This window comes from Manis javanica, chromosome 3 (genome assembly GCF_040802235.1).
Source record: "Manis javanica isolate MJ-LG chromosome 3, MJ_LKY, whole genome shotgun sequence".
Taxonomy (NCBI): Eukaryota; Metazoa; Chordata; class Mammalia; order Pholidota; family Manidae; genus Manis; species Manis javanica.
Window position 1 is genome coordinate 777,476 of NC_133158.1, and position 27,803 is coordinate 805,278.

Here is a 27,803-nt window from a genome sequence, read left to right on the forward strand (position 1 = left end):
CCCCAGCCAGGGCCAGGGCCATGGATTTCCTCTGGGGACAGGTGGCACCTGCAGAGCCCTGGGGGGCTGGGAAAGGTCGGCTGTTCAGGGTACAAAGCAGGCTTGGGATGCTGGGGCCTGGCTTCACCAAGGCCCACCTGCGGACAGCAGGGCAGCCAAACAAACCCACACACCTTCTCACCCAGGCCACGTGCTGGCCAATCCATGTGCCCAGCTGTAAACTGGAGCCGGAACCTGCTGCCCAGCCTGCCTCCCCAGGCCCCAGAGAACTCGGGGTGTGGCAGAGGGCAGATTCCCTGGGTTGTTCTCTCCTGGCCCCCAGGCCACGAATGGAGAGCTGAGATGTGGCCCCGGACAGGCGCTGCCTCCAGGCTCCAGCCTTTCCCTGCTCGGTCCCCAGGTGGAGGCGAACAAACGCAAAGAGAGGCATTAAGGGCCACAGGGGACTTTTCAGAACCATTCACAGCAGACTCACGTCCCTGCCACTAGCACACAGGCCTGTGGACGCAGCAGCGAGGGAGGCTGGTGGGCACAGCAGGGTGATGGTGGACGCCCTCCAGCCCCACACCAGGAAGTGTCACTAGGCAGCCACCTGCCTTAACATGGCTTCATGTGGGGGGGGCCCTGGACACCAGCTCCGCGTATCCCAGTGTGCGTGCACCAAGGAGAGGAGCCCCACAGTGCATCATACTGTGCTCAAGGATGCACACGACTGTCACTGAGGGGCTTGGACACAAGGCCCGGCCACGGAGGTCTGTCTGAGCAGAGGCTCTTCAGTTCCAGGCGGGGCAGCTGGGGGCTCCCCATCAGGACCCGGGGCAAGAAAAGGATGGCAGGACCGTGCAGGCAGCGGCTGCAGGGGGACATCATGGAGAGCACCTTCTGTTGCATCTCAGGGTTTCATGCCATCCCAGGCCAACCCGGCAGATGCCAGGGCACCCGGCTGGCAGGTCAGTGCCGCATACAACCCATTGCCACCGGTCAGTAAGGAAGCAGGTGGGCTGGGTTGTGGTGTTCCTGCGTGGTGACTAAAATGGCCTAGAATGACTCTCCTGCAGAGGTCAACACTTGCCCAGGGTCCACAGTAGATGAGACATGGTCACTGGTGAGCGGGGACTGTGACCAGGGCTTCTTCTGGGGGCCTCGAGATGTCTACATTCTGCACAAAAACACAAAGAGTCACTGCAGCAGGAAGCAATGGACACATCTGCCTGCTTTCCTTGGACTATGACCCTCTGCACCCACGTTCTCACCCCCAGAGGCCCTGGCCACAGGACTCCAGACACCGACCACCCCTTTAAGAATGAGGATGCACGAGCCTCTCAGCACCTGGTGGATGGACGGACACAAAGGCGGCTCCTGCCTGGTCCTTGCAAGCAGGTCAGGAGTCACCCAGGGTGAGGCCATCTGCCTCCTGCCTCATGCCTGGGTCCGCTGGGGAGGGCACCCAGATGGAGGCTTGCAGTCTCATCAGTGGGGGCAGAAAGGGGGGCCAGCACCCAGGGGCACCTCCCCTGGGCTGTGTGTCAGATGTGCCCCAGCAGCCTGTGGACACCTGGTCTGCAGCCTGCTCTGTCCTTCATGGCCAGAGCACAGAGCTACCTGGCCCCCCAAAACCCTCAGCTCTAGGCATCCCCCACCAAGCTGCAAAGCCAACTTCTGCTCACAGCTCAGGGCACTGCTGGCCTCAGTAATGAGGGGCCTGAGACTTCCCTCAGCTCATGACTGCCCTACAGGGACCCCAATCCTGGTGGCCTTTCTTACCAGCTGTGGGCCTTCATAACCATCAGCTACCACAGCAGGTCACCCACAACCTGGACACAGCCCCATGCAATGTGACATGTCCAGGTCTGCAGGGAGGGAGGCACAGCCTTCATGTCCACCCCAGGTTCCCGGGAGAGGCCACTGAAATTTGCAGGTGCAATTCTCATGGAGGGCAGGCTTGCTGAGGGCCCCCTTTCCCACCACAGCCTGGCCCCAGGACCCGGGGACCCTGCCCACCCCAAGGGAGCCAGACAGATCTCAAACAGCCACCCAGAAGTGGGCAGAGTGGCTGCCAGTTCGCCCATGGCCATGCCGGGCCCTGCCCTGTGGATGGGGGTCAGCACCAATGCCTGCCAGGCCCAGGGCCTCTCTCTCCATCATGGCACCGGTCTGTGCTGCCCCAGTGCCTTCGGGCTTTCCTCAGCACGCAGCATGCCATCAGGACACCTGAAGGCCTGGACCTGCCTCCTGGGGCAAAGGGGGCAGAGGCTGCACAGTGGCTGGCCGTGGGGAGGGCAGCAGCCTTGGGAAGTAGGGGCACACGTCCACACATCTCTGCCTGTGGGGCTGAGGGCCAAGGGCTGCAGATGGGCCCAGTGCCTGACGCGGGGGCGGCAAGCTGAGGCCCCAGGGGCCTTCTGGTGTAGTAAACTCTGGGAGTGGGGTTGGGAGAACAGTGCTGGCCTTGGCCTCTGTCGCAGAGGTTGCAAACAAGGCAGAGGGTCCCCACACAGGCACACTGTGGTTCTGGGGAATACCCAATGGAGCTTCTGTCCTAAACAAGGCACCAGGGGTGCACAGGGCAGGGCCACTTCTGCAGCGAGGTGTCTGCTGGCCCCTCAGCCCTTCCCCCAGCCAAGTGCAATCCTTTTGAGTTTTTAAAGGAGCTTGAGCTGGAAAGGGTGTGTATCTGGGACCCCTCCTGGCCTCGACTCTGGAAGGCTGGGGATGCTGACCAAACCCAGGCTCACGCTGCAGTGACCTCCTCACCCCAGGGTCACAGCTCACAGAAGCCCAGCCTAAGCCACACCCTGACACTGGGGAGCAACTCTGGAGGTCCCCCAGCTGGGCCTGGCCCTGGAAGAAGCTGTGTCTGCACCCCCAGGACCGTGCCACCACCCCCACAGTAACCCCGCTGCTACCTGGGGTCTGTCCCGGTGCGTGTTCACAGCCAGTACATTCAAGAATATGGATTCCACTTTGCAACCTGCCGAGGAAGAAGCGAATCCATTCTGTCCCAAGGCTGGCCTTTCCCTCAGGAGGGGGCTGGGGGCACCGCCTGTGGGGGGCCCCTGCCAGCCTGTGCAGCCTTGGCATACAGCCCGACCTGACAGGGCCACTGGGGCCGAGGGTGGTCTGAGCACGAGGCCTGGGCTCTGCACAGCACCCCCCACTCCATCTTTGGGGCCCCAAGCCACCCACACCCCCCAGACACACAGGTCCAGTCCTTCTCCTGAGAACACAGTGACCTGAGGGGTGGCCCAGTGCCCACAAAGGCTGGGAGCCAAGACCCAGGGGTGTGGAAATGGCCCGCAGTCCTGCCAGTACAGTGAGAGGCAGAGGTGGGGCCTGAACCTCCACCCAGAGAACCCTAAGGTCCAGGTCCCGGTGCCAGGCTTCTCCTGCGGGCGGGTGATACTCAGGAAAGGTCACCGGGGAGGCATCAGTTCAACATGAAGAAATGAAAAGCAAACTGGACCAGGACGAGGCGGACGGGGGAGGAATGAGGCTGGGGGGTCCCCGCGGCACCTGCAGAGCCGGAGCCGGCGGCCTCCTTACCGTAAGCCACAGGGGTCAGCTTCAGGACGGTGTGCAGGGGGCACCTGAGGTAGGGCAGCTGCTCTGTGGACAGAGAGGGGGCTGGCTCGCGAGGGAGGCCCTGGTACCAGCCCGTCTCACCCCAGGCAGGGGGCACACCTGCCGCCTTGTCCAGGAAGTAAGCCAGGAGGCAGCGCAGGACAGCCTGGTGGCAGATGACCAGCACGTTCTCCTGCCGCTCCAGCTCCATGATCACCGGCTCCAGGCGCTGGACCAGGTCCTCATAGGACTGCAAGGGCGAGCAGAAGGGCATCCTGGGAGGGGAGCGCCTCAGCAGCCCAGGGCCACCTCTGTCCACCCACAGGCCCTTAGCTCAGCCCTCCGCTGCCAAGTTCACACACCAGCAACTGCGGGCAGCAGCAGACAGCGCTCCCTTCCAGGGCTGACCTGACAGGGAGGCCCTAGGAACCCTGGTGCACCAGCCACCCCCACTCTAATGGGGAATGATGCCCATGGGTGCTGATCTGTGCCCCTATAGTTCTGGGGGAGTCCCAGGCAGCTCTTTGGGGAACTATACTCTCCATACCAATTCCCTGCATCCTCACGTCTGAGCAGCCAGCTGCTTCACTTCTTTCCAGTTTCCTGGGTTTGTTCTAAAGCCAGGCTCTGCCTCATGGTTTGATGTGGGATAATTAAGCTGCTCAGAGCAGTCCTGTTCCTGGGGACAGTGTAACACAGAGGAGGCCTGTGGGCCTGGCACGTGGGGCGGGGGCTTCTACGTGTCTGTTGGGCATGTTGTTATTCGGCCACTGCCCGGGTCACCTCCTGGGAGGTGAATTGAAGGGGACTCACCTCTGACCTGGGGCCTGGCCTCAGGAGGGGACAAGCAGCACAGCTAGCTCCTGGCAGCCACAGCTCCCCAGGGGAAAATCTCCCTAGGTCTGCATTCAGTGCTGGGGTGGCGCCTAGAGCCACGGGGAGGACAGGTCACCCTGAGACAGCCCCAGTTAAAGGGAAGGCAGAGACAGGAAGCGATGGGGAGCTGGGCCCAACAGGCCTCGGGCTGGGCGTTCTGGCCACCCACAGCCCCCAGAAAAGGCTGCAGCCACAGCCATGTGGCTGCGGAGCAGTGGGGTGGGGATGGCCCAGCTCGGAGGCCAGGCCCACCTGCTGCCGCTGCAGCCTCGGCAGAGCCCCACAGGGCCCTCGTCATGGTGGGTAGCAGGTGCCAGGATTGGGACCCTACGCCCACCTACCTCGCCCTTGGGGTACCGGTATCGGTACTTGTCCTGGTCCCGTAGGGCAAACTCCAGTGGGTAATACTCCTGAATCTCCTCGTAGGTCATTTCCTCACAGACGCCCTAGGGAGACGCAATGGTCATCACACACCCCGTGCCAGGCTGGGGTCGGTCCTGTGCGGGGGAGGGCAGGCACAGGGGCCAGGACTGCATGGCATTTCAGGGCCCTGGAGCTCACCGCCCAGCCAGAAGATCAGGCCCCTAGGCACCCTGAGCAGGGGGCGCCCCTCATCTGTGAAAAACTATCAAAACAGCTTTTGCCATCCTATCTGCCCATCAGCTGTCCATCCAGTTTATGCCCCAAATAGACAAGGAAATGTTAACCAGGTGTTGTGGAAATACTACTTCTGAGTATGGATTCGTTGTGCAAGCTACAAAGCAAGATGTCACTCTGTCACTCGGCCACTCGGGACACACAAGGCATGGATTACCTCATACAAATGCCCATAAAAAGCTAACAATTAAAACAAAACTTGCAGAGAAGAACACTGGCTGAGAACGCTCAGGTGCATTTAAGGGCCCACAGGGGGAGAAGCACTAACGGCTTCTGGCTCCACCGCTGTTCAAAGGCATTTATACAAACCGTGGGGGCAAAGCTGCCTATCAGAAAGGAGAGATGAAGAGGAGAATTTATAGCTGTGGATGCCTGTATCAAAAAAGAAGAATCATCTCAAATCGAAGTAGATCCAAAGCGAGAAGGGAGGCAGGGGTGCCTGGATGAGGGCGGCCACGGCAGGAGCTGGTGGGACCAACGACGGAAACAGGGAAGCGGGCTCTTTGAAAAGATCACAACTCACAAATCTCTGGCTAGACTGACAAGAAGAAAAGAACTCAAATTATTAAAATCATGGGAGAGGGACATCACTACCAGGCTGACAGGGCTATGAGGGCATCAGGCCCAGCTCTATGCCGACGCGTAAGAGGACCCCGGTGGAGCAGGGCGGCCCCTGCACAGGCGGGAATGACGCTGCTATAGGCCAAGGGCTGCAGGCAGCCGCCAGAGACATGGTAAGACGCGGGCATCAGGCGATCCTGGTGGAGGCTCAGAAGATGCGAAGCATCAGGAAAGCTTCTGTCATCTTGGAGAACGTTGTGTCATGTGTCATCGTGGACAGAGCTGAGGAGGGGTGTGCAGCTCCAAGGGTGGGGGGCGCGTGCTGGCAGACCCGGAGACGACGGCTGCCTGCGCAGTGTGGGTCCCCACCCGAGGCCCCAGCACGTCAGCTGCCCCCAGGTCCCTGGGCCCCATCTCTATCCCGTCTCTCCTCTTCCTGAGAGAGGCTGGGTCTCTTCCTTCTGGTTTCCTATATCCTCCCCGTATCTCTGTAAGGGTCCTGTACACACCCTCGGTGAAATAACCTAGTGGGAATGGCTCAGTTTCCTTTTATGTCCTACAAATGTAAAGTCATGAACGTTCAATTACTTCATAACAAAACATCAAAATATATCATGAAAAAAGTAAACAATGAGAAGTGTTTAAAAATGCAAGAAAATGGACAAGATCATAAATATAGAGTGTACCTAACATTCAACTATTTATTTATTATGATGATTGGGTAGACAAAAAAAAAATAAGGACACAGAATGAATAACTAAAGAAGTTGAAATTAATGAGATACATACACAAACTTTTTCTTATGGAAATTTTCAACCATGCAGAAGAGTAGAGGCGACAGTCTGGTGACCCCGTGTGCAGGAGTGTGCACCCCAAGAGGTGCGTCCCACCTCCTGGTCATAAACATCCACAACACACAGCCGACCTTGTTTCGGCTGCGCCCGCATCTGCTTCCCTCTCTATAACCACCTGGACTGCTTGGAAGGAAATGCCAGACGTGATTCCATTTCACTCAAAATAGTTAAATGTAAGACTTTAAAGGTTAGACTGCCTCATTATCTCTCTCTCACACACACCGTGATTCAGGTAATGAGATAACGGACGTGGGACGTGTACTGATGTTGTACCAACAACAAACATCCCATCCTTTCAAATGGCCATGAGTTACTTAAGAAAATTTACCATATTTTAGGCACTAGGACAGCCTCAATAAATTTCAGAAGGCTGAAATTACAGGTCACATTCTCTGATTCCAACACAATTATGTCCACCAGAAAATAACTTTAAATGCTTTCATTATTCAAGAAGAATGAGTATAAACACCCTAGTCAATAAACCTGAGAAGTTAAAAAACCAAAGGAGTGTAAATAAAGGGAAAATAGTATAAACAAAAGGAGAAAATACATTATTTAGAAAACAGAAAAAACACTAGAATCGAGACAGTCTGAGATCTGGTTCTTCAGAGAAACATTCCGTGAGTGGCGACCAGTGACAAATCTACTTAAGAAAGAAGGAAAAGCTGCCAGACCAAAGGATGGGGAACCAGCAGGAACAGCTGCTGGGGGCTGGGACTGTTCTCCTCGGTTCTTGTCCCGGTTCTTGTCCCGCAGCAGCAAAGCCCTGAAGGGCGGGGACTCAGCAGCGGCCCAGAGCCCGGGTGTCAGTGGGTGGCCTCCGGGGGGGGCGGGCCTGCGCCAAGCAGGCACAGGCACGTGTACTTGGGTAAGCAGGGAGGAAGGGGGAGCTCAAGTCAGAGCCCCCAGGAGCCCCTCCCTGCCTCCCTGAACAGGGCAGAGAGAGTGAAGGCGGCGCTTCAAGTCTGGAGGACACGACGAAGTGGCAAAGCGACAGGGACGCCGCTGGAAGAGCGCGGAGACAAAACGCAGTTAAGCTGAGCAGCAAGAAGTCGTGTGAAAACACTCCGCGAGCAGGGAGTGCAGGCAGCCTCACACGGGAGGCGCACTTCGGAGTCAGGATTCTGTCAAGAATGGGACAAACGTTGAGGGTCCGGGGGCGCAGGCCCGTCATGCGGTCCCCTGGCGTCTGTCTCCGAGAGACAATGTCACTACCCACGGTCGGCCTCCTGCGCCTCCCCAAGAGACGGGCCAGCCCTGAGCACCGGGCGTGCCGGTCAGGCCTGCTGGCCCTGCCTTAAGATGGCTCGTCGGCTGGTTACCGAGGAATATGACAGGAATCGAACCTGCCAATTCTCTTTTAAAAATGGAATCTTGGCCTTAAGATGAGTCGCTCCTGTTCTCACTGTGCTATTCATATCTTAGCACTTTAGGAAAATCAATCACGACGCTTGTCCTGTGTCTCTGCCCCTCTCACCTGCATTAGCTGGAGCAAGTCTCCAGGTCCATCCAGACTCACAGCACATGGACTGACCTCACGCTGCAAAGAGCATGAGGTCTGAATCCTCTCTGGCTTGATCTGATTAACTCGCTGAGTTCTTGGGGGGCCCCACCCTCTTCTCATCCCACTCGTATCTGCCTTTCTGTCTAACACAACTTCATGAATATACCCCATGGCCCTGCACCAGTGACCCAGCAACTGGGTAGGCAAATACACTGAATAAACTACGGAGACTCACGGAGGGAGGGGTGAACGGTGCTAAGGCAGGTACCATGATGGCAAGATGGCAGGGACTTGGGGGGGCAGGCTCACCTCAAGGCAACCCCCGTGAGTTTGTGGATCTGAGTGACCAGACAAGGGGCACAAGACAGCATGTGCAGCAGGCAGCCCCGCCTCTGGGCCCCTGGAGCCCATCCCTTGTTAAGAGCATGACCATCAGCCTCCTGCCATGTTGCCCATGAACGCTGTGCCCCGTGGTCCCATCTGTGTCACAGTGCCCAGGACCCCGTCCACTCCGCTTGTCTCCAGCTCGCATAGGTCCACGAACATGGCTTCAGCGCTGTCCCCCACCTGTTGGGGGTCTGCAGGACCACCCCCAGGACACAGGCAAGGGCGCCCCCCAAACTCATCTCCAGACAGGCAGCTCCCCGCTGGGGAGCCTCCTCCTCAGTCCCGAGTGAAGACCCCACTGGACAGCTCCCCAGGTGCCTGCAGCCTGGCTCTGGTCCATTCTATTGCCCTCCTGGGAGGTTCACACGGCCAAGCACCTGCCCTCCAATACACACCTGCCAAGTCCTCGGCTGTGTCCCTAAAACTAACGATGCCACCCCAGCGCTCAGGCCCAGGGCCACACCGGAGCCCAGCCCCACCCCTCCTGTGTGTCCCCTGAGCCACGCATCGGGCGGCGCTCCCACTTCTCCTCCCTCACCCCTGCCAGTCAAGCACCGCCCTGCTTGGGGCTGCCCACGTCCCCCTCTGCCGGGAGGTCAGGCCACCCCTGGGACCTCTGCTCCTGACCCTCCATGCAGGACCTGTTCCTGGAGCACGAAGCAGCCACGGTCCCTGCCCGCATGTGAGCACACTGCACCTTCCTCCCAGAGCCCTTCCCAGGGGCTGGAAACCTGGGGTCGCCCCGGATGGGTCCGCGCTGGCTGCTCACCCCAGGGCCAGCTGGCGTCAGGCTCACTCCGCCGTGCCCGAGGCCCCATCCCCGGCCCGGCTCAGCGCACGTCCCTCAGACCCAGCACCCCTTCCCTGCCAGCACCCAAGCCCCAGACGCCGTCACCTTGTCCGGCCACTGCAAGCAAGCCCAGCTGTCCCCTCCCCAGCCTGATCCCCATCTCAGCCCGGCAGAGCCACGGTCTGCGCCAGTTGGGGGATCTAAGACTCCAATCTGACCTAAGCGACCTCTTCTTCAGGAGCAGTAGCCCAGCGAGAGCAGCTAGAGAAGCCAAGCGGAGGAAACTTCGATCTCTCTGATGTCATCACAGAGCTGCGAGGCGGAGAGGGCTTGAGGGCCAAGATCTTGGAGCCAAGGAAAGCCTGGAGAGGTGCCCCCGCAGACGGCAGCATTTCCCCTCTCTGGTTTTGCTGCTCTGGAAGGGCAGCTACGGATGACGCTGGGGGTGCAGGGCTGGCCGAAGGGGGTTACAAGCTGCAGACTCCCAGCCATGAGACAATCAGTCCTGGGGGCGCGTGTGCAGCACACAGCCGCAGGAACACCTGGGGCGTATGCTCAAAGCTGCTGAGAGCGCATCTTAAAGCTCTCATCCCAAGAAAAAAGGTTACGCGAGGTGAAGGATGTTAACTGAACTTAATCTTGGTGATCATTTTGCAATGTATACAGAGATCAGGTCATCTTGCTGTGCGCCTAAAACTAATACAAGTTACACGTCAGTTCTGTGTCAAAAAACCAGGGAAAAGAAGAGCAAGACACCAAGCTGGAGGGGGGACCACAGGGGCAGAGTCAGCCAGAAGCTGGGGCCCACGGGGTTTCCACCAGACCCATGCAGCCTGCACTGCAGGAGGCCTGATTAGCCTCTCAGAGGCCACAGGGCAGCTCTGAGGCTGCTCTGTCCCTGAGCAGACGGGTAACCCGCCCCACTGCCTGCAGAGAAAGGTAACATTAGAAGACATTCCAGTCAACCCCACGGCCGTGCTTACAAAGCGTCCAACACTCAGTCCAAAATTACCAGGCCTACACACAGAACTCGAGGAGTCACTGGGAAAGAGGGAGAGAATCCAACAGGGGTGAAAGGAGACGGCCCTCACAGATGACGCCCAACACCGGCCACTGCCAAGCGCAGCACCGGGGGGCGTGGGGGCGCTCACCGCGTCGATCTCGTTGAGGACCTTCCACTGCTCGTAGGGCACACCCAGTGCCTCCGCTGTCTGGATGGTCCTCTTCATCTGGCTCGTCCAGACCTTCAGGTCCTTGATGTTCTGGTCGCCGATGAACTGGGCCAGACTCCTGGCGAACTGAAACACACCACAGGCGGACTCAGAGGCGCAGGGCAGAGCCGCCCTCGCAGGACCCACAGCGCGGGGCCCGCAGGGTCACACCCGGCACAGAGAGCTCAGGCCGGGGAGCGGCACATGCTGAGCACCACAGGTCGCCCACACCCGCGGTGCTCTCCCACCACCTTCCTCCCAGGCGCTGAGCGCCGTCCCCGCTGCGGTGCACCACATCCCCTGCCGCGGGCCCCCACCACGTGCCCTAGCTGTGTGAGCTCCCACTGGGGCCTGGGTCTCCCCGGGACGGTGGCACAGCTTTCAGCTATCAGAGGGGCTCCCTGGACAGGGGGCTCGGCTGGTGACAAACACCTGGTCATCTGCGTGGTGACCTTTCCTGAGGGGAACATCCCAGACGGAATGAAGCCCACCCGCCTCGATGGCTTCTCGGTCAGCTGCGAGAGCGGGGCCCAACCCCAGCACGCACGCACACTGACCTCCCGGCCCCGGGGGGACAGGCCCGGGTCCCCGCCGATCCGGCCCTTGAGGTTGAACTCGCTCTCCCCGTGCCGGCAGAGGTAGATGGAGCGGGGGGTCACGTGGATATTCATGAGGTAGTACACGATGCGGCTCTGGATGTGGTCAGCCACACGGTTCACTACGTAGCTCTGTCCCACATCCATGATCTTGATGTAGGACAGGTCCCTTTCCAGACAGAAGGGAGAAGCGCCTGTGAGTGCGACCAGGACCCTCAAGGGCGTGTCCCACCAGCCACAGGTCTCTGACCACTAGGGAGAGAGCACAGCACACGGGCTGTCAGCGGGTGTGTGCCAGGGGTGAGGAGGGCACAGCGCGACCCGCACGGCAGACGGACCTGCTGAGAGGTGCTCAACACTCGTCATGCACCCAAGGGTAATGCCCGAGGGGAGGGCTCGGTCACGCCACAGGCGACCCTCACTGCAGCCCCGTGTCCTCCAGGCCCCTCGCCCACCTGAGCTCTCAGCGCACTGTCTGTGAGGCGAGCACAGCAGTCTGCCAGGACCGACCTGGCAGGTGCTCCCGCCTCCTCCCCGTTCAGCCCCACAGGCCTAGCTTTTGCTTCCCCGGGTGAACCTCCCCCACGTCCGGCCTGCGCTCCGGGTGTGCCGGGCAGCTGCCTCGCCTCACACAGGCAGCAGGCGGCTGAGACAAGGAGCCCCAGGGACGCGCAGGGTGGCCGCCAAGAAGCCCTGCTTGGCCAGGCCCTGCCTTGCGCCTGTGGGGGTGGGTGTTCCCATCTAAGTCACCCAGCTGGACTGTGGGTTGAGGGCTGTCCTGCTGACACCAATAAAAGCCGTGGCCCGGGCCACCAACACGACCGACACAAGCTGCTTCACACATGCACCGATACAGTCACATCGGAGAACCGTGGGGAGGCAGCCACGCAGGGCACCAGGGGCACGGGGACCAGAGGCCCAGAGGCCCGGCCCAGCACCGCGAGCTCCCCATGGGCTGGGCCACCCCAGAGCCCACCCCCAGCTGCCACCTGTTTCCTTGGCTCCTGCACCTACATACTCTCAAGCGGTCAGTGACGGCACCTTGTTCTGTGAGCACCCTTGCCGCTTAATGCTGCACGACATACACCCCCCACGGATCTTTGCTATGGCCCCTGGTGTCTGTGACACTGCATCCCAGGGTCCCTGTTATTTGCTTACTGCCCACTGACACTGTAAGACAGGAGCCGGCAAGCTGTGACCAGCAGGCCAAATCCACCCACACCGTTTCTGTAAATAGGGCTTCACTGGAACACGGTCTTACCACTTATTTACACACTGGATCTTCTGCACAATGGCAGTTAATCTGCAGTGGTGGCTGATGCCCCAAGGCCTAAAATATTTACTACCTGACCCTTCACAGGCAATCTACCAACCGCTGTGTAGGGGGCTCAGCCGAATACCCCTGATGGGCTGGAGACCCTTCCCACAGCACACTGCAGCCCTCTGTCCCAGTGGCAGGTGGGTGCCCACCGTGACCCGCTGTCCAGGGCAGGGACGGGTGGCCCACGATAAAACAAACGGGGACCTGCCGCCCGGCCACCACAGTGCAGGACGTGGTGCTCATCACCTGTCCAGGTCCTCGTCCAGCGACTCATAAGAGTTCTCGTAGCACTCGATGCGCCTCATGAAGTCCTCCGCAGCCTCCTCACTGTCGCGGTCGACGTAGTCAGGGCTGCCCAGTTTCACTTGCTGCCAGAGGCAGACACAGAGCAGGACACGTCAGGGACAGAGGTGCCGGTGAGGATGGCGGCTGCTGGCCGGGCCCTGCGAGTGCTGGGCTCACGGCTGGGCACCCTGAGTTTGCGTCCTCATCACCTTTGTAGCTTGGGGGCCAAGGCCAGAGGGGCGAGGGGCCTGAAAGCCCCTTCCCACCTGAACTATGTTCCCAAGCCCAGAAGCGCTCACCTTGGTAAAGAGGGGAGAGGGGTCACGTCTCTTTTAAAACGCAGCCTCCTCCCGCACTCTCCAGGGCATTATGAGGGGGCACCAGAGGGACAGAAATGGATTTGAATGCCCGCCCTCTGCACCAGGGTCCTGGGGGTCTAGGGTCACCTGACCCAGAGTCCTACCACCTCCCTGTCCACCCCAATATTCAAGAAGATCAGGTCAAGACCAGCCCACCCACGCCTGCAGCAAGACCTCACTGTTGCCGCCCCGCAAGGTCTCAGCACCACTCACCACGATGTTGGCAGCTATGACCTCAGGATCCACACAGACGGACTCAACAAAGAAGGTCTATGCAGCAAGGATGGGCAGGTGGTGGGGAAGGAACCACAGACATGCTCAGGGCTCTGGGCCCAGGGGCATGCAGCTTCCAAACCCCCAGAGGACGTGGAGGCAGGCTCAAGGCGCACAGAGCCAGAGCAGGGGCCGCCCTCCCTGGGCCCCTCCGGCCCCCTGGGAAAGGAAACCCCAGGCAGAGGGGAGGGCAGCCCCTCTCACCCCAGCCACCAGGAACCCACCTGCCCAGCACGCTGCACACATCGGGAGCCAGGAAAGGGCCCAGAGGCCAACGCACCCCACCCACCAAGCAGGCGAGCTGAGCGGGCAGGCCGAGGGGGCCTCACCTTGTAGCCATTCTGTTCCCCAAAATTAAAGATGGTTGCTCTACGTTCCCGGGTGGTGTTCGTTGCATCAAAAACCTAGGGCCAAACTGGGGTTAGCTTGGCATCCAGCCCCAGAGAAGGTGGGGGCCATGTGCCGGCCACCCCCCTCAGACCTGCTGAGGCGGGGTGTCCCCTTCCTCCCCGTGCAGGGCGCTGGGCCATTGCAGGGGGCGCCTGCAGCAATGCCCTGCACACAGCAGAGCTCTGCTGCCATCTGACCAACAGGCCTTCCAGTGAAGCCACTTAAGCCTGGGGAGCGACTGTGTTTATTTCTGCTCCGGCCAGAGACGCTAGTAAAATGGGAACAGGGAGACAAAGAGAACAAGGTGTGGGGGGGGGAACGGGAGACATCAACAAAGGTTTGGTGACCGACTCAGACATGGACAAAACCTCCCAGAAGCCCTGCTGCGCAGTGCACACCCGTGTGTGCAGAGCAGGACACGTGTGGTCGGCTTGGGCACCTCTGAGAAAGGGGGCGAGATGCCGAGGAAGTGGAAGGCTGGCTGGGGGGCAAGGGAGCAGGAGTGGCCCCCCAGCACACCAGGGCAGCACTTCTTAAGGAGGGCATTCGCCCAGGGCTCGCGGGGCACCTCAGCAAACCCTCTAATGCAAAAAAAGGAAACCGAATCAGAAAAAACGAGAGGAGGCGGGAGAAAGCAGGGGCAGGGCATGCGGGACAGAGGGATGCCCAGGGTGGAGACCACTGTTTAAAGAGGTCTAGAAAATGCTGCTGTAACCACAAAACAGACTTCTAAAAAACTGCAAAGCTCAGTGAATAAGAAATTTAAAACCTGGAGATTAAAATGTGATCACAGAAATTTATTAAAAAATTCAACCAAATACTTGTAAGACAATGTTGAGGAAGTAAAATGAAAAAGACAAAGAGAATGACGACGGGGGATGTCTAGTAACCATAATGTTGCTCATGTAATTGTAGATTCATTATACCAAAAAAAAAAAAAAGAAGGTAAAATCAGGGATCAAGCCCAGCATGCAGCCACTAGGAGTCCCCTGGGGAACCCAGCGTCAGGAAGCGGCGAGGGCGGCTTATCAAAGCAAGGCTAGTGGCTGCGTCCCTGCCTGCCAGGCAGGGGTCTCCTGGTAGAAAGGCCCCCCGAACCCGGGTGACGGGGAAGACCACCGTGAAGACCCCGAAGGCCCCCAGGGCAGGGGCACAAGAAGGCCCCGGCGCCCTCTGGGAGATGAAACCTTGAGGACAAGCAGGAAGTCAGAAGGCAGCAGACTTTTCCGCAGCTACTCTACAGCCCAATATAAGGGAGCAACGTCACAGAAACCTACAGGAACGGCACTTCTCACCTAGAATTCCATTCCCAAGCATCAAATGTGAGGATACAAAAACACATTTCCAGTCATGCAAGGCCTCACACAATTTGCTTCCCAAGCCCCTTTCTCAGAAAGCTACTAGAGGGTGCGCTCCAACAAAACAAGTCCGTAGACCGGAGGAAAATCAGACAACAGGGGACCCAGAGCACAGGACTGAGCTCAGGGGAGGGCCGAGGGGAATCCCAGGACACTGGCTGTGCTGTGGGCCCGGGAGGCAGCCCATCCAGGAGGAGCTGGGGCGGCACCAGGAGGGAGGCCTCCGAGAGCCAATGGGCGGGAAGCGGCACGACAGGTGGGTGCGGCCCTTGCCTGCAGTCGCCTCTGTTCAGCCTGTCCACAGTAGCGGAATGCCCTTACCCAGGACTCAGTGGGTCCCCAGCACAGCCAGTAAATGCATTCTCCCCACAGCAGAAGAAATCACATGTGCCAAAGACTTAGAACAAGGCATCTCTGACTTGTAGGGTGGCCAGCAATGGCAGCATGGAGAGAGAAACCCCACAGGGCCAAAAGTAACCACAGGCCCAGAGGGAAATCCCGGCACACACGCAGCCTCTGTATCGTGTCTGCAGGCTTCCTCCCATGGGCTGGCGCCCAGGCATCTGAAGAACAAAGAGGTAGACGTGTGCGGGCTCTCATGTCACCAGGGGGTCCCACTCACCGCCACGTGTCCCCCCTCCTCACTGAGGAACCGCCGGACATCACGGAGGGCTGCCAGGGCGCACTGCCTTCAGGAGAGAGAACACAGGGTTGGCCCAGCTCCTGAGCCTGGCCACTGGGCGCTGCACCAGGGACACAGCCCACCCCAGGCAGGGCAGGGCAGGGCCAGGCCCTGGGGCCCCTTCTCTCTTTTCAAGAGAGATGCCAATTCCCAGTGTTTGGCCAGCTGCTCCTGTGTGGGGAGGCCACGTGCTCCTGGCTACCGAGAGTTTGCTGAAGTGGCCCAGTGGGCTTTCCCTTCTCATCCGTGGCAAGTCCAGGCTTCCCTTCTGCCATATTCATGACTTCTATCGGTCATGCATTCTCCCTGATTATCAAAATAATTACTTTAAAATCAGATAGTTTCCTTGTGTGTGTGTCCAGGGCTGGTGGTGAAGAGACGGAGCTCGGGGGCCCACGGCAGCGAAGTGCAAGGTTCAATTTTCTTCCTTGGAAGAGCCACCTCCCCAGACGCCCCCTTCTCGGATGGGCGCTGCGCCTCTGCCTCCTGTGCCCATGTCCACAGACCCTCACCACGACTGACCACGGACGACACTGTCTTCAGAACCTCTCGGCTTTTTTGCCAACTGCTACCACATATAGGGATCTAATTCTACCCATTTCTCCTGAGGACTGGGGACAAATCACTTTGACTTTTTATCCACGACCTGCACTTTCTTGATGTAAGCCTCCTCCCATCTGTCTGACCTCTAGATTCTGTGCGTGAACCCTGTACATCAAAGATCTATGCTATCGGGGCTCTCACAGGGCCAGGCCGGGCCCCTGCGCCTGGAGTGGGGGGTAGGCAGCCTGCTGGGGTCACAGGGAGATGGGCGCCAGGCTGGATCTGTGTCCCTAGCAGCTGTGCCCTTATGCTTCCCTGTGACCTTATGTCCCAGCGGGACTTTCAGTTGAAATCTTCAAGTGCTTTCTTCTGCCAAAAACCCTGAATTCTGAGAGTCTAGGACACTGGCATTGCTGGAGCCATTTCTTGCCACCACCTGCATTTACAACGTGATGCTCTGGGCTACCATCCCCTCCGTGGGCTGCTCAGGCCAAGGCGGCACCATGTGGGGGAACCTCAGGGCTCCGTGGAGATGCCAGGAACAGCCTGGGAGCCTGAGTGTGTTTGGGTGTGAGAATGACTGAAGTGAAGTGTTGGACACCCAGTAGGTGTCAGAGAAAACACCGTGTCCTGGGGCCCTCATGTGTGGTATGGCATGTGACTGAAAAGGTACAGGTATAGCTGAATGCACACACATGTGCACATGGGGTGTATGTGCCTGTACCCATGTGAGCGGCACAGGTTTTTATACACGTGTCCCAATGTGCACACAGAGGACAGGTATGTGGACTGCCCACGTATACACATGCTGTGCATACATACACACGCCTTCACAGGGGGCCTGTGAGCACATACATGAGTGTGCTTGCTGTGTTTAGCTTATGCTCAGGTACACGTGTGGGGTGGGCATGAGTGTGAATGTGCCCACACGTGCACCTGTGAGATATGCACATGCACACCCACCGTCCTGTGTTGTCTGTGGCCACACACGTGCAAAAGCTCACGCAGCAGCCCTCAGCACACTGTTCTTTGGAAGCCCAGCTTGTGGGGCTGGCCCTCAGCTGGGGCCTGGGAACTTGAGGGGCAAATGGCTCCCAACTCTGATAAAAGCCTTCCCTAAATAATAGGGGTGATTCACTGCGTTGAGACGTGTACATGCTGCGGCTCACACTCAACACCTGCTCTCCTTTGGGACTGGGAACTCTGTTACATGTTAGGCACAGGGGACCCGTGGACCCAACCTAAGCGCTGGGCACCGTGCCTCTGAGGGGCTTCCTGGGAGACGGCGCTCACCCAGCGGCCATGGCCCCCACCGGCGGGGTCACCGACTCTGGGGGAGCGGCCCCCGGTGCTTGCACCTGGCCGCACGAGACTCCCCGGGGCGCTCTTCCCTCACCGATTTTGCACTGATGTTTCACTATGACAACTTAGCCAGGAATGCAACAACACGCCGAGTCCTGAGTCGTCCTAGCAAATCACAAGCCTGCAGGTGGTCTTGGGACGCCCCATTACATTTGAGTGTGCCTGAGTGTGTGCACGAAGTGTGCAAGCATGCGTGTGCCTGCCCTGCCAGAGTCACTGTGCAGGTGTGTGTCCAAGCACCTGTGAGCCTAGGCACCCATGTGCCTGTGTGACCCCGTGTCCACATATGGGGTGTGCGTGCATGTGCCATGTGGCATGAGACCATAGGCACATGTATGAATGTGCCCAATGGCATGAGGACATGTGACCCGCAGGTGCACACCCTTTCCTGGACCTTCCGCTGTGCCCAATGTCAGTGTGGAACTCGTGCCTGCGTACCTAGGCCTCAGGAACACAGCCTTGTCATCCCGTCTCCCTTTTAAAAGAAATGGGACCCCGCTACCTGCCAATTATCTGTGGGACATGTTGAGCTAGTCAATGGGAAATGGCCGTCGGCCCATTGGCCAGTCTTGGACTTTGGGAACAGGAGCAAAGGCTTCTAGATGGCCAGAGGGGTGCCTGTGGAGGGCTGTGGGCACTGTCCCCAGCGTCTACTGCTGGGCCTCACCCTAGCTAGTGACCAGCCTCTCTGACCTGGAGGTGCCTGTTTGAATGCGCTCCCTGCTCCCCCCCATCACTGCACGGCCTGACCGGGAGCTGGTGGGCTCTGGGGACGCTGTCCCCTTATTGTTTCCATACACCTTTGGATTCAGACGGACCAACTTCAAATCTGACCACGTGACCCTAGATGATCCGCCCTGTCCGGCCTCAGCTTCAGCCTCTGGGAATGGCCCCCACCCGCTGTAGGGCAGAGCAGGCCAGGCTGCCCAGCTGGAGCCAGGGGAATGTCGGCCTTGGATACAGCCTCTGGCATCCCTGCCGGGGACACTGCAGGGTGGACAGAAGGGTTAGGAGTACTGGGGCTCAGAGTGCAGTGCTCTGAGAAGTAGCTGTCATCATGGGACCTCCTGGGCCTCAGTCTCCCCATCTGTAAAACGGGGGCATCAGGTCTCACATGGCTGGCACACAGTAGGCATTCAAATATCAGACCCCTTCTGTCTGGGTCAGTACCATGAGGGTCCAGCCTCACGTGCCACTTGCCAGCCAGCCCTGGGGGCCTGGAGTCAGACTCCCCTTCCCTTCTGGAGCTCAGCCCGGCCCAGCCCCAGGGCCTCAAGGGCAGAGCCCACCGAGCCCACTGCCGGGAGCTCCTGCCCACTGAGCAGGCCGCCCAGCATCTGACCTCGCCACCACGTGGCAGCCACTGACCTCTGTGCTAGATGTGGGGAGGTCACCAGAGGCTGCCCATCTCCACTCAGTGCTTGCCACAAGGGCTGGACCCCAGAGCAAGGGTGAGGAGGCTTCCTGACCCCTCAGCTGACGCCTGCCAGGGGCACAGCATAGCACCCCAGGCCACAGCTGGACGGGCATCTCGTGAAAACAGCACAGCCCCGCAGCCCGAAGGGCACTGCAGAGCCAGTCTGAGGCCCCTACAAGCTAAGCTCCTGCCAGGCATCCTGCAAATGCACACAGGGGGCTTATCCTGGGGCCGGGGGAGACCCCAGTTCGGGCTCAGTGAAGTGTCAGTCCCTCCGCCCCCCGTCCTGAGGCCTGTTCTGCTCCCAGGCAGGCTCCCCTCCCTCCCAGCGGCCATCCCCAGGGAGGGCCTGCTGGAGAGCACGGCCTCTGTGCAGCCGGCCTGACTGGCCCTTCTCAATCCCCCTCTGTCTCCCTGAGCCCCAGCCCCAGAAGGGCCTTACCAAGGGCTCACTAACACCCAGGCAAGGCAGGCCCAGCCACCAGAGGCCACAAACGCTGGCTCCTCACATCCCTGACCCCAGTACCCCCTGGTCAGGAGAGCGGCCTGTCGGAGCCCAGCGGGCGGGGGCAGTGTGCCTGGCACCCACGCTTGCACACGCACTCACTTCCGGATTCTGAGGCCCTCTTCGTTGTCTGGAAGGAAAAACTCAAAAGACTTGTACGTCTTGACGGTGTCCCGGCGGTACTGGCCCACGTTGAATTCTGGGGGAGAGAGAAGGCTCAGCCCTCACAACAGTAATAGCTCCTGACCCTGAGCCACCCCGCCTCCTCTCCTCTCCCGTTCCCCAAAAGGCCCAGTGCCCTCTGGAGAGCAGAGGCCAGGTCTCACCCCGCGTGGGCACGCCAATCCAGTTGAGGTAGCGCGTCAGCTTCTTGGAGATGTAGGTCTTGCCCCGGGCGGGCAGGCCCACCATGACGATGAGCGTCGGGCAGTTGGTCATGCAAACTGAAGGGCACAGTGTCAGGCAAGGGCTGGCCCCCCCCTGCGTGCCCCCTGCACAGAATTGCATCAGACAGCTCCCTGAACACCCCGGACTTGAGCTCCCAGGCCTGTCTGGGGGCCGGTAAGATGCAGTGGGATCTCGTGAGCCCCTCACCCTGGTGCACAACAGATACGAGGCTGTATGTGCCCGGCCCCTGGCTCAACACTGCTGTCCTGTGGCACGGACAGAGCCAAAGCTAGCGGGAGTGCCACACCCTGCCAGCCTGCCAGGAATCCCCTCTGCCCGGATGAGGCACCTCTGCTCACCTCCCTGAGGTGAAGTTCTCTGCATCATAAAAGCCCGGCTCCAAAGCTGCTTCGCGACTGAGTCCTGCCCTCCAGGGCCCCTCTGTGCCCACCTGGCAGCCCCCGTCCCCACCCATCTCACCAGTGGGTCTCCCCCACTGGAGGGAGAACAGCCCTACCGGGTCTGAGCCATTAGGGATCCTGGGTCGGGCACAGAGTTGGTGCCGGAAAACGACAGGCAGGAGCGAGGAAAGAGGCACCTCAAAGCCCAGCGGGGTAAGAGCCACAGGGGCTTGAGACCAGAGGTCCAGGCCAGTGGCACAGGGTGGCCCCTCAGCGAGCACACAGCCACTGTCCCATGTGCCTCCCAGTCAGTGGGTGAGGCTGCAGGCAGGGAGGGTCGGGGCACAGTGCCCCCAGCCCCCGCCTGCTCGGACAGACACCAGGCAGCAGGTGGCAGCTCACGGAACATGGCTCACTGTAGGGTGGTGCCACCCAGAAACCTCAGGAAGCTTTCCCTTCTTTGTCCTCAGCACCTGGGCCAGGAGAGTCACAGTCGACAGACAGAGGGACAGCTGTGGGGTCCTGTCACTCCCACATGGCTCGGCAAGCACCTTCCCTGGGTAGCCCTCCTTAGACAAACACTGGGCCCGCCCTGTAGCCAGCTCCGTCCTGGAGCCACAGTGCAGCGGTCCCCAGGCAGCCCCTCCCGGGCGTCAGGCATCAGACAGGCCTACGTTCCCATCATGACTCTGACACTTGTGGCAACCCTGAGCGTCAGTGTCCTCACTGTGAAACAGGGTGACAACCCTCAGCAAGGTCTAGCACTGCCCCCACGTAAAGCTTCTGGGAGGCGGTGCCTTCTGCCTGGCTTGGCAGCAGGCCAGCGAAAAACACAGGTGCACCTCAGCATGGGCTGCCCTTGGACTTGGGGCATGGAGGCACCTGTCCGTCCCCAGGCAGGCCCTCCAGAGAAGGGCCCTGCCTGCTGGTGGGAGCTCCATCACAGCTGTGCAGACCTTTGGGCAAGCGTGACCCAACCCGGAGCCCAGGGGCAGCTCCCACGGAATATGGACCAGCAGCAAGCAAAGCAGGGAGACAGGCAGGAGCCGCAGCCCTGCCAGAGTGGGAGACAGGCTGGCGAGGCCTGGGTCCTGAGGGCCAGCAATGCTGGGGGTACACTGTTTGCACAATTCCTGGCAGGCTGGCCAAGGCTCTCCGGTAGTCAAAGGGCGGCGTATCAGCTACGACTGTGGGGACAGCTCCACACCCTGCTCCCTCAGATGAGGCCACCCTTCCCACTGCCCCCTGAGGGGCTCTCCCACAACCTGGGAGTCAGGGCCCTGCATATCCTCTTTGCATCAGAGATGCCCCCACAGTGCTTGGAAATAGCACCCTGGCGGGCAGGCAGGGCAGCAAATGAGGGTTGGGCACAAAACACAAGCAATAAGTTACCCATCACCTCTGTTCCACAAGATAAGCTCCCAGGGAGATGATGAAAAGAAAAATCAAAGTGCAAGTGGATTCACAGTAGCTCTGCTCATGGCAGCAAAACGTGAGCAAGTCCCAGCAGCCGAGGGCCACACGTGGGCACATGCAGAGCCTGGGCGGAGAGGGTGCCAGGGGCGCCAGGCCGTGCGGCCCCAGCGGCAGCTCCTGCGGCTCTGGGGACCCGACACTGGGCTGGGAGCACGGTCAGGCCAGCGCACCTCTCCTCACAAGCCCCTTTCCCTGCAGATGGGAGTGAGGCCAGAGGAGCTGGGGAGCCAAGCCCAAGACAAGCCTGGTGCTGGGCAGGGACACCCTTCTGGTGGTACCACAGTGGGGGTGGCCACAGGTCTCCTGAGCGGGTTCCCCACTTCCTCAGGCCAGGCTGGGGCAGAAAGTGCTCTTTAAATAAAGCAGCCTGGATTCAGAAGAGTGGAGACTGACGAGAACTAGGCTTGAGATGGATTAATGATTGTGCATTGAGCATTGACCCCCCTATACAGAATGTTATTGTTGTTAACAACCATTTGATCAATAAATATGACAGATGCCCTCTCAAAAAAAAAAAAAAAAGCAGCCTGGCAATGCCATTGTGTCCACAGGCAACAGAAAGTCCCGGGCACACACCAGCCGTGTCCTTACCCCAGAGGAGCGCTGCTGCCTTTCGGCCAAGCTAAGTGGGGCACACACTGTCCTTCCTGCCATGCTCTGAGCCCCCTCACCCCTGCCCAACAGCCCCCAGAGGTCCTCCACGTCTGAGCTGAAGGGCCAGTGATGAGGAAGTAGCTCTGATTTCACCAGGAGGAAGAACTAATAACAGGGGTGGCGAGGCACAGGACGTGTGTCGGCCAGCCAGCCTCAGAGCCCTGGGGAGCCGGGGGCCAGACCCGAGACAGCCCACGGCGCAGTGCAGGCCAGCTGCGGGCCCTCATCCGCACGTCCGCAGACCCCACGGAGAAGTCGGTGCCCACCCCCCCACCCTCAGGCCCTCCCTGCCCTTGCACCCCCCACCCCGACTGGGTTACGGGCCCACCCTACAGGGGAGCTCTGGGACTGGGAGCTTGCTCCCTACAGAGAGCTCTGAGGCCCGACCACCACTCCATCTGCGGGTGTCGTCTTTGGCTTCTTGTGTGCCACCTCCTCTTCTAGAAAGCTCTCCTGTGCTGGGCCTCCTGCTCTCCGGGCAGAGCCACACTTGATCATGTAATCACGCACTTGGAGCCGCAGAAGCACAGGCCGGCCCCAGGGACTGAGACCTGCCCACTTGCAGCGCCTTGGGCCTCGGGGCCGCTGGGAATGGGATTGGTTGGGGGCACTCTCCTCCATCCCCAACCGAGGTACGGGAGAAGCACAGAATGAGCGGCAACAAATTCACCTGCCGCCACTTACCAAGCACCTACTTGTTAGAGGGCAGCTCCGCGGGCAGGGATGGTGACTGTCTCTGTCCCTGATGAGGACCTGGGCCCAGAGGGCCAGCTTCCTCACCCAAGGCCACACAGTTGAGCCACGACTGGGCTCCGGGTTCTCTCACTGCTTCCCCTATGGGACAGCGGCAGCCCTAACAGACAGGCTGTGCAGACAGGAGGGCCAAGGCCCCAGGGCAAGGAGCATGACCGCCACCTCACCTCCCTGCCAGGACCCTCCACGGGGCGACAGATGCACACAGCCCTCCCCCAGGACTCACACTGCAGCCTCCAGGAAGGACAAGCAGGGGCTCCCCTGCCCCCTTTCTGTGCCCAAGTAGAGGTCAGCAGTGCAGGGAGACCCCCAGCAGGGCGACTTCCTGACCCCCTTTCTACGTCTGCACCACAGTTGGACTAGACGTTCTCTGAGGTCCTTGCGGACTTGTCAATTCATTACAGTGTCTCCGCTACTCCTGAGACAAATCTTATTGGTAATAAAAAGGTTGCAGACTCATTAAGTACAAGCAGGAAGTCAAGTAAGTGAATTCAGCACGGGGGTGGAGAGGTGGGGACCCCAGCAAAGGTGCGAATTTTGGCATGTCTCCTACATGCTCCACCCTCCAGTTTTACCATTCCCCCACCACCTGCAGGGCAGGCAGGCCCACGTGGCACGGTGCTGTCAACTGTCTCTATCCCAAACACATCTGCACGTCCCTGCAGTTTCTCCCAAAACTCGGTCTGGGACCCAGAGGTGGCCAAGGAGAGCCCTTCCTTCCACGGGAGGCCCTCTGAAAGCTCTGGGCTCAGAGAGGCCAAGCCATTCCCCAAAGGCCGGCACAGCTCAGACCCGGTCAGATCACCCGGCCCCGAGAGGCTGCCACGTACCTGTCCCCGGCCCCTGCCCACCTGTCACGGCAGCCCCACGGACCCCGGGCCCCAGGCCCTCGCCTGTCTCGGGCCCTCCCCTGCGCGGGGGCGCTGCCGCCGGTCACGGCCGCCCTACACCCGTCCGCGCGCAGCGCCCTCCCTCCCCGCGGCGCCGCCTCACCCCCGCGCTGGCTGGCGTGCAGAGCGGGCCGCCCATTGCTGTACGGCATCCAGATCTTCTTCAAGGGGTTTTGGGTCAGTTCCCGCGGGCACGCCATCCCGGGGCCGAAGGAGCCCCGCTGCGCGGAATCAGCCCCGCAGCCTGGCCCTCGGGCCACCGAAACCCCACCTCTCGCTCCGCCCCGCCTGCCCGGAGGGCCGGCTCCGGCCGCGCATGCCCAGTTCTTCCCGAGCGCGTCCGGGATCCAGAGGGCCTTCCCGGAGCGCCGACGCGCAGGCTCGACTGCGCAGGCGCCAGACCCCGCCCTCTGACGCAGGGAGGATTGCGCAGGCGCCAGGCCCCGCCCCGTCGCGCGTGACGTCAGGACCGGCGTGGGGCTTTCCCGCAGTGGTGGTCGGTCCCCGCTGCCGTCCTCGCGCCGGTGCCGCGCCGCAGCTTCGGGAACGGCCGGGTCGGGGAAGCACCTTTAGCTCATGTACAGACGCACAGGGCAGATCGCGCAGAGGTCAAGTTTCTCCCCTTGCCTTGACTGCCGGGGGCCTCGAGCAGGACCGCAGCCCCCTGAGCTCCCGAGAGGACCTGGCGGCAGCGCGCGTCGCCCTCCAGGACTTCGCTTTTACAGAACTTAGTTACAATTAAGTCATACGTTTACATATTTTTTAAATGAGCCTCTGTCTCTTCATCAGGTAAATGAAATGCCACGTCATCAACTTTACAAGATTCTGCTATAGAATAAAAGTGTGTATGTCGAGAAGTCTATTCTAAAGCACGTCAGGGTTATTACCGTTTTATTTCTCTCCCTCCTGTCTCCAAAAAGGCAGTGGGGGAAAGGGCGAGATCCGGGAGTCCTGGAACCCGGGGCTCAGCCCCCTTCCGTCTCCTCAGCCCAGCCTCTCCCAGCTTCGTGCACGTTCTGCCCGGGGCCCCGCTGATGACACCGCTTCACCTGGTCACACTGCCCTCTGGCGTTGTCCCCCACACCCCTGGCAGGATCACCACATCCTCAAGTTTTCTCCGCCCAAATGTGCCCAGGTAGGAGCCAGGTGCTGGGGGCGAGGCGCCAAGGCCCTACCCAGGGCCCCACAGGTGCAGCGGTGCTCCCGTTGGCCTCCTTGCTGCACGCACCCCGCTTGGGCTGGTCCCAGCCAGCCCTTCGGAGCCTGGCAAGGACCCTTAAGACGACTCCTATACAGACGTCCTGCCACCACAGGAAGTGAGGTTCAGGAGACACAGGCTGAACCCCACCTGGATCCTCCCTGAAACCGGCTCTCGCTGCCGGCCCTGGGGAGTGAGTGCCCTGCCCCAGACCACCTCCTCCTTCATCTTCCCCCGCCTTGGTGGCTCCTGATGAGCAAGATGCTCCTTGTGACCTGCCCGCTTCCTACTTCTCCAAAGCCACTCATTCTGTTCCTGACAAAGCCAGCCCTCCAGTCTGCTGCCTGCCCTCTGCAAAGGCCATCCTGGGGCCACCAGGCCTCAGAGACCCTTGCACCATATGCCCACACCCTGTCCAACCCCCAGCACTCATTGCAAAGGCTACCTCCCCTAGCATCCACAGCCAGCCGGCACCTCCTTAGCCTCCTATGGTGCTGCTCAAAGCCCAGGGGCTAGGGGTCAGCCAGGGCCATCTCTGGGAAGCCATGTCCACACCCAGTCTGAGCCTGACTTCCTAGGAAGAGCAGTGGCTGTGCACCTCCTCCACTTCCCCACATAGTCTGACCTGGGCTGACCCAGACACACCCTCCCGGATCCCTGCACCCCGTGGGAGGCCACTGGTCAGCAGTGGGAGAAGCCTGGGTCTCCGCCCCAAGGTGAGGGTCTACGTCTGCCCCGAGGACATCCCAGCTCCCCTCCACAGCCCCACTGCTTGGGTTGGAAACTAAGAGGGGGAGCAGGGCCAGCCCACGGCGCAGGCCAGAGTCAGATGGACCCAGCCCTCCACGCTGCCCCTGCCCCTGGTGCCACCACACCTCCCACTCCACACCTGAGCTCTTTCTCATTCCTCCAGTGAGATGCTTTCCTGGCTTTCTGCTCCCTCAGCGTCAGCAGGTACCAGTAGAATCACTGGCCCTCGTGGCTCTGCCCTCCTTGGGGCCGTCCCCAAACGAGCCGGCTCTCCTGGCCCAGGATGGGAAGTGTGCTGGGCTGCCAGCATGCACTGGTGCATGTAAGTGTCCTGCTTAGCCTTTCCCCACCGTGAACCTGCCTGGCCTGACCCTGTTTGTGCCCTGTGGTGCCCTCCACACCGACACCAGACCTCCTTCCAGTACCCCAGGCTGCGCACGGTGGATGCCTGGAGCCCTTGATCCTCAGTTCTCAAAGCTCAAATTCTTCTCAGGCCCTGTGTCTGCCGGCCAGTCCTGGCCAAAACACCAAGCCACCCTTTGTAGCATAAAGGCCAGGGGCCTCAGCGAATGCCATGCAGACCCACACACCAGTGCACGAGAGCATGAACGTGCAGGCAGCCACAGTTGCACACACACTGACAAGCCCTGCAGTGGGCTGCCGCTCTGCAGCCTCCTTTCTGCTTCCGTCCCCTTGTGCTGCCACCGGGAGGTCAGGGAGTTCCCAGGAGTTCCAGCTTCCTCTGGCCATTTCTAGCCAAGGCTCCTCCGCTGTCCTCCTGGGCCCAGAGCTCACCCAGCTTGGGATATGAAGCCACATGACCAAGCAGCCTGTGAGCCCTGGTCTGCACTTGTGATTCCTGCCTGGCACAGGGCACACAGTCAGTGCTCACAGTGACTCAGGACCAGACAGGGCACACAGTAAGGGCTCTTGAGAGGTTCATGAGCAGGACAGGACACACAGTAGGTCCTCAGAGCAGCTCAGGACCTGCACGAGGCACACACTAAGTGCTGGTTTAAGGAGTAAAGCCACTTCATATGAAAACCTTCTCAGTGAGCCTCTGTACCTTCCCAGACTGGTGTGACTCCTAAGGGGGACCTGGATGAACACGACCCCTTGGAAGCCAGCAAAGGGCACAGCAGCAGGGCCTCCCGGCTCCCTGGGCTGGAGAAAGAGGCTATTTATAGCTCCCCCTTGGCCCAGCCCCCTGTCCCCTGCAAGGCGCCAGTGTTCCCCTCCTCCACATGCTGACAGACTGATGCCCCCCAGAGCACCTCTCTACCTAGAGAGACCCCAACAAGCTCGTGCCCCTCCCAGCACCATCCCCACCTCACCGGCTTCCCCCACTCCACACCCATGCCTACCCCGCCTGCTGCTCCCTGGCCCGGGGTCCGACAGAGAGCTGCCTCCTCCCATGCCTCTGTCCGTTGGGCACCCAGCTGGCCTGGGCCCCTGCCCTCAGCCCCTTGGAAGGAGGATGCAGCCCTCCCTCTGCCGCACAGCCCCGCCTCTTCAGCCCCACCCCAGGCCCGCCCCACCCCCCAGGGCGGCTGACAGCCCAGGTCAGATCAGTGCCCCCGCCTACAGGGCAGACACCGCCGGCCTTCCCTCTCCCCAGCCGGAGCTGGCCACACTGCTGGGCGTCTGCCTGCCACTCCAGCTGGGGCTCTGTGCCCTGCCCCGGGGGCCTGCCCCATCTACAGGCCAGCCTGTCCACACTGTCCAGAAGGTCAGTCCCATCTCCAGCCTCCCAACGGAGTGGGTATGATGAGGCAAAACCTAGTTCCGCACCAGGAGATCGG

The 27,803-nt window shown here is 60.4% G+C and overlaps 1 protein-coding gene across 8 annotated transcripts; it reads right to left on the reverse strand.

Annotated features, from left to right (window-relative positions):
* Nucleotides 1-429: 429 nt before the first annotated feature.
* PFKFB4 (6-phosphofructo-2-kinase/fructose-2,6-biphosphatase 4) lies at nt 430-27,468 on the reverse strand. Of its 8 annotated transcripts, none has more exons than XM_073230553.1 (14): nt 27,366-27,468; nt 19,819-19,935; nt 19,595-19,691; nt 15,606-15,672; nt 13,565-13,639; nt 13,176-13,232; nt 12,565-12,686; nt 10,959-11,166; nt 10,342-10,488; nt 4,779-4,883; nt 3,682-3,811; nt 3,544-3,601; nt 2,907-2,971; nt 430-1,159 (listed from the first exon to the last, which is right to left on the reverse strand). In XM_073230553.1, exons 1-14 carry the CDS (start codon nt 27,415-27,417, stop codon nt 1,062-1,064), a joined length of 1,398 nt encoding a protein of 465 aa, XP_073086654.1. In that variant the 5' UTR covers nt 27,418-27,468; the 3' UTR covers nt 430-1,061. The 8 variants fall into 8 exon arrangements, 6 of the variants coding, with proteins under 6 accessions (XP_073086654.1, XP_036850077.2, XP_036850076.1 ...); XM_036994182.2 differs by lacking the exon at nt 27,366-27,468 and adding an exon at nt 24,157-24,373; XM_036994181.2 differs by lacking the exon at nt 27,366-27,468 and adding an exon at nt 24,157-24,370 and having other exon boundaries at nt 3,544-3,606.
* Nucleotides 27,469-27,803: the final 335 nt, after the last annotated feature.

Bases quoted from the DNA above. Each gene is read 5' to 3' on its own strand.
- PFKFB4 (XM_036994182.2), bottom strand. From the start codon at position 24,253: ATGGCGTGCCCGCGGGAACTGACCCAAAACCCCTTGAAGAAGATCTGG. The intron at 13,233-13,564 runs GTGAGGCCCCCT...CTTGCTGCATAG, and splicing joins GGGAACAGAATGGCTACAAG to ACCTTCTTTGTTGAGTCCGT. The intron at 4,884-10,341 runs GTGAGCGCCCCC...GCGTCTCCCTAG, and splicing joins TCCTCAACGAGATCGACGCG to GGCGTCTGTGAGGAAATGAC.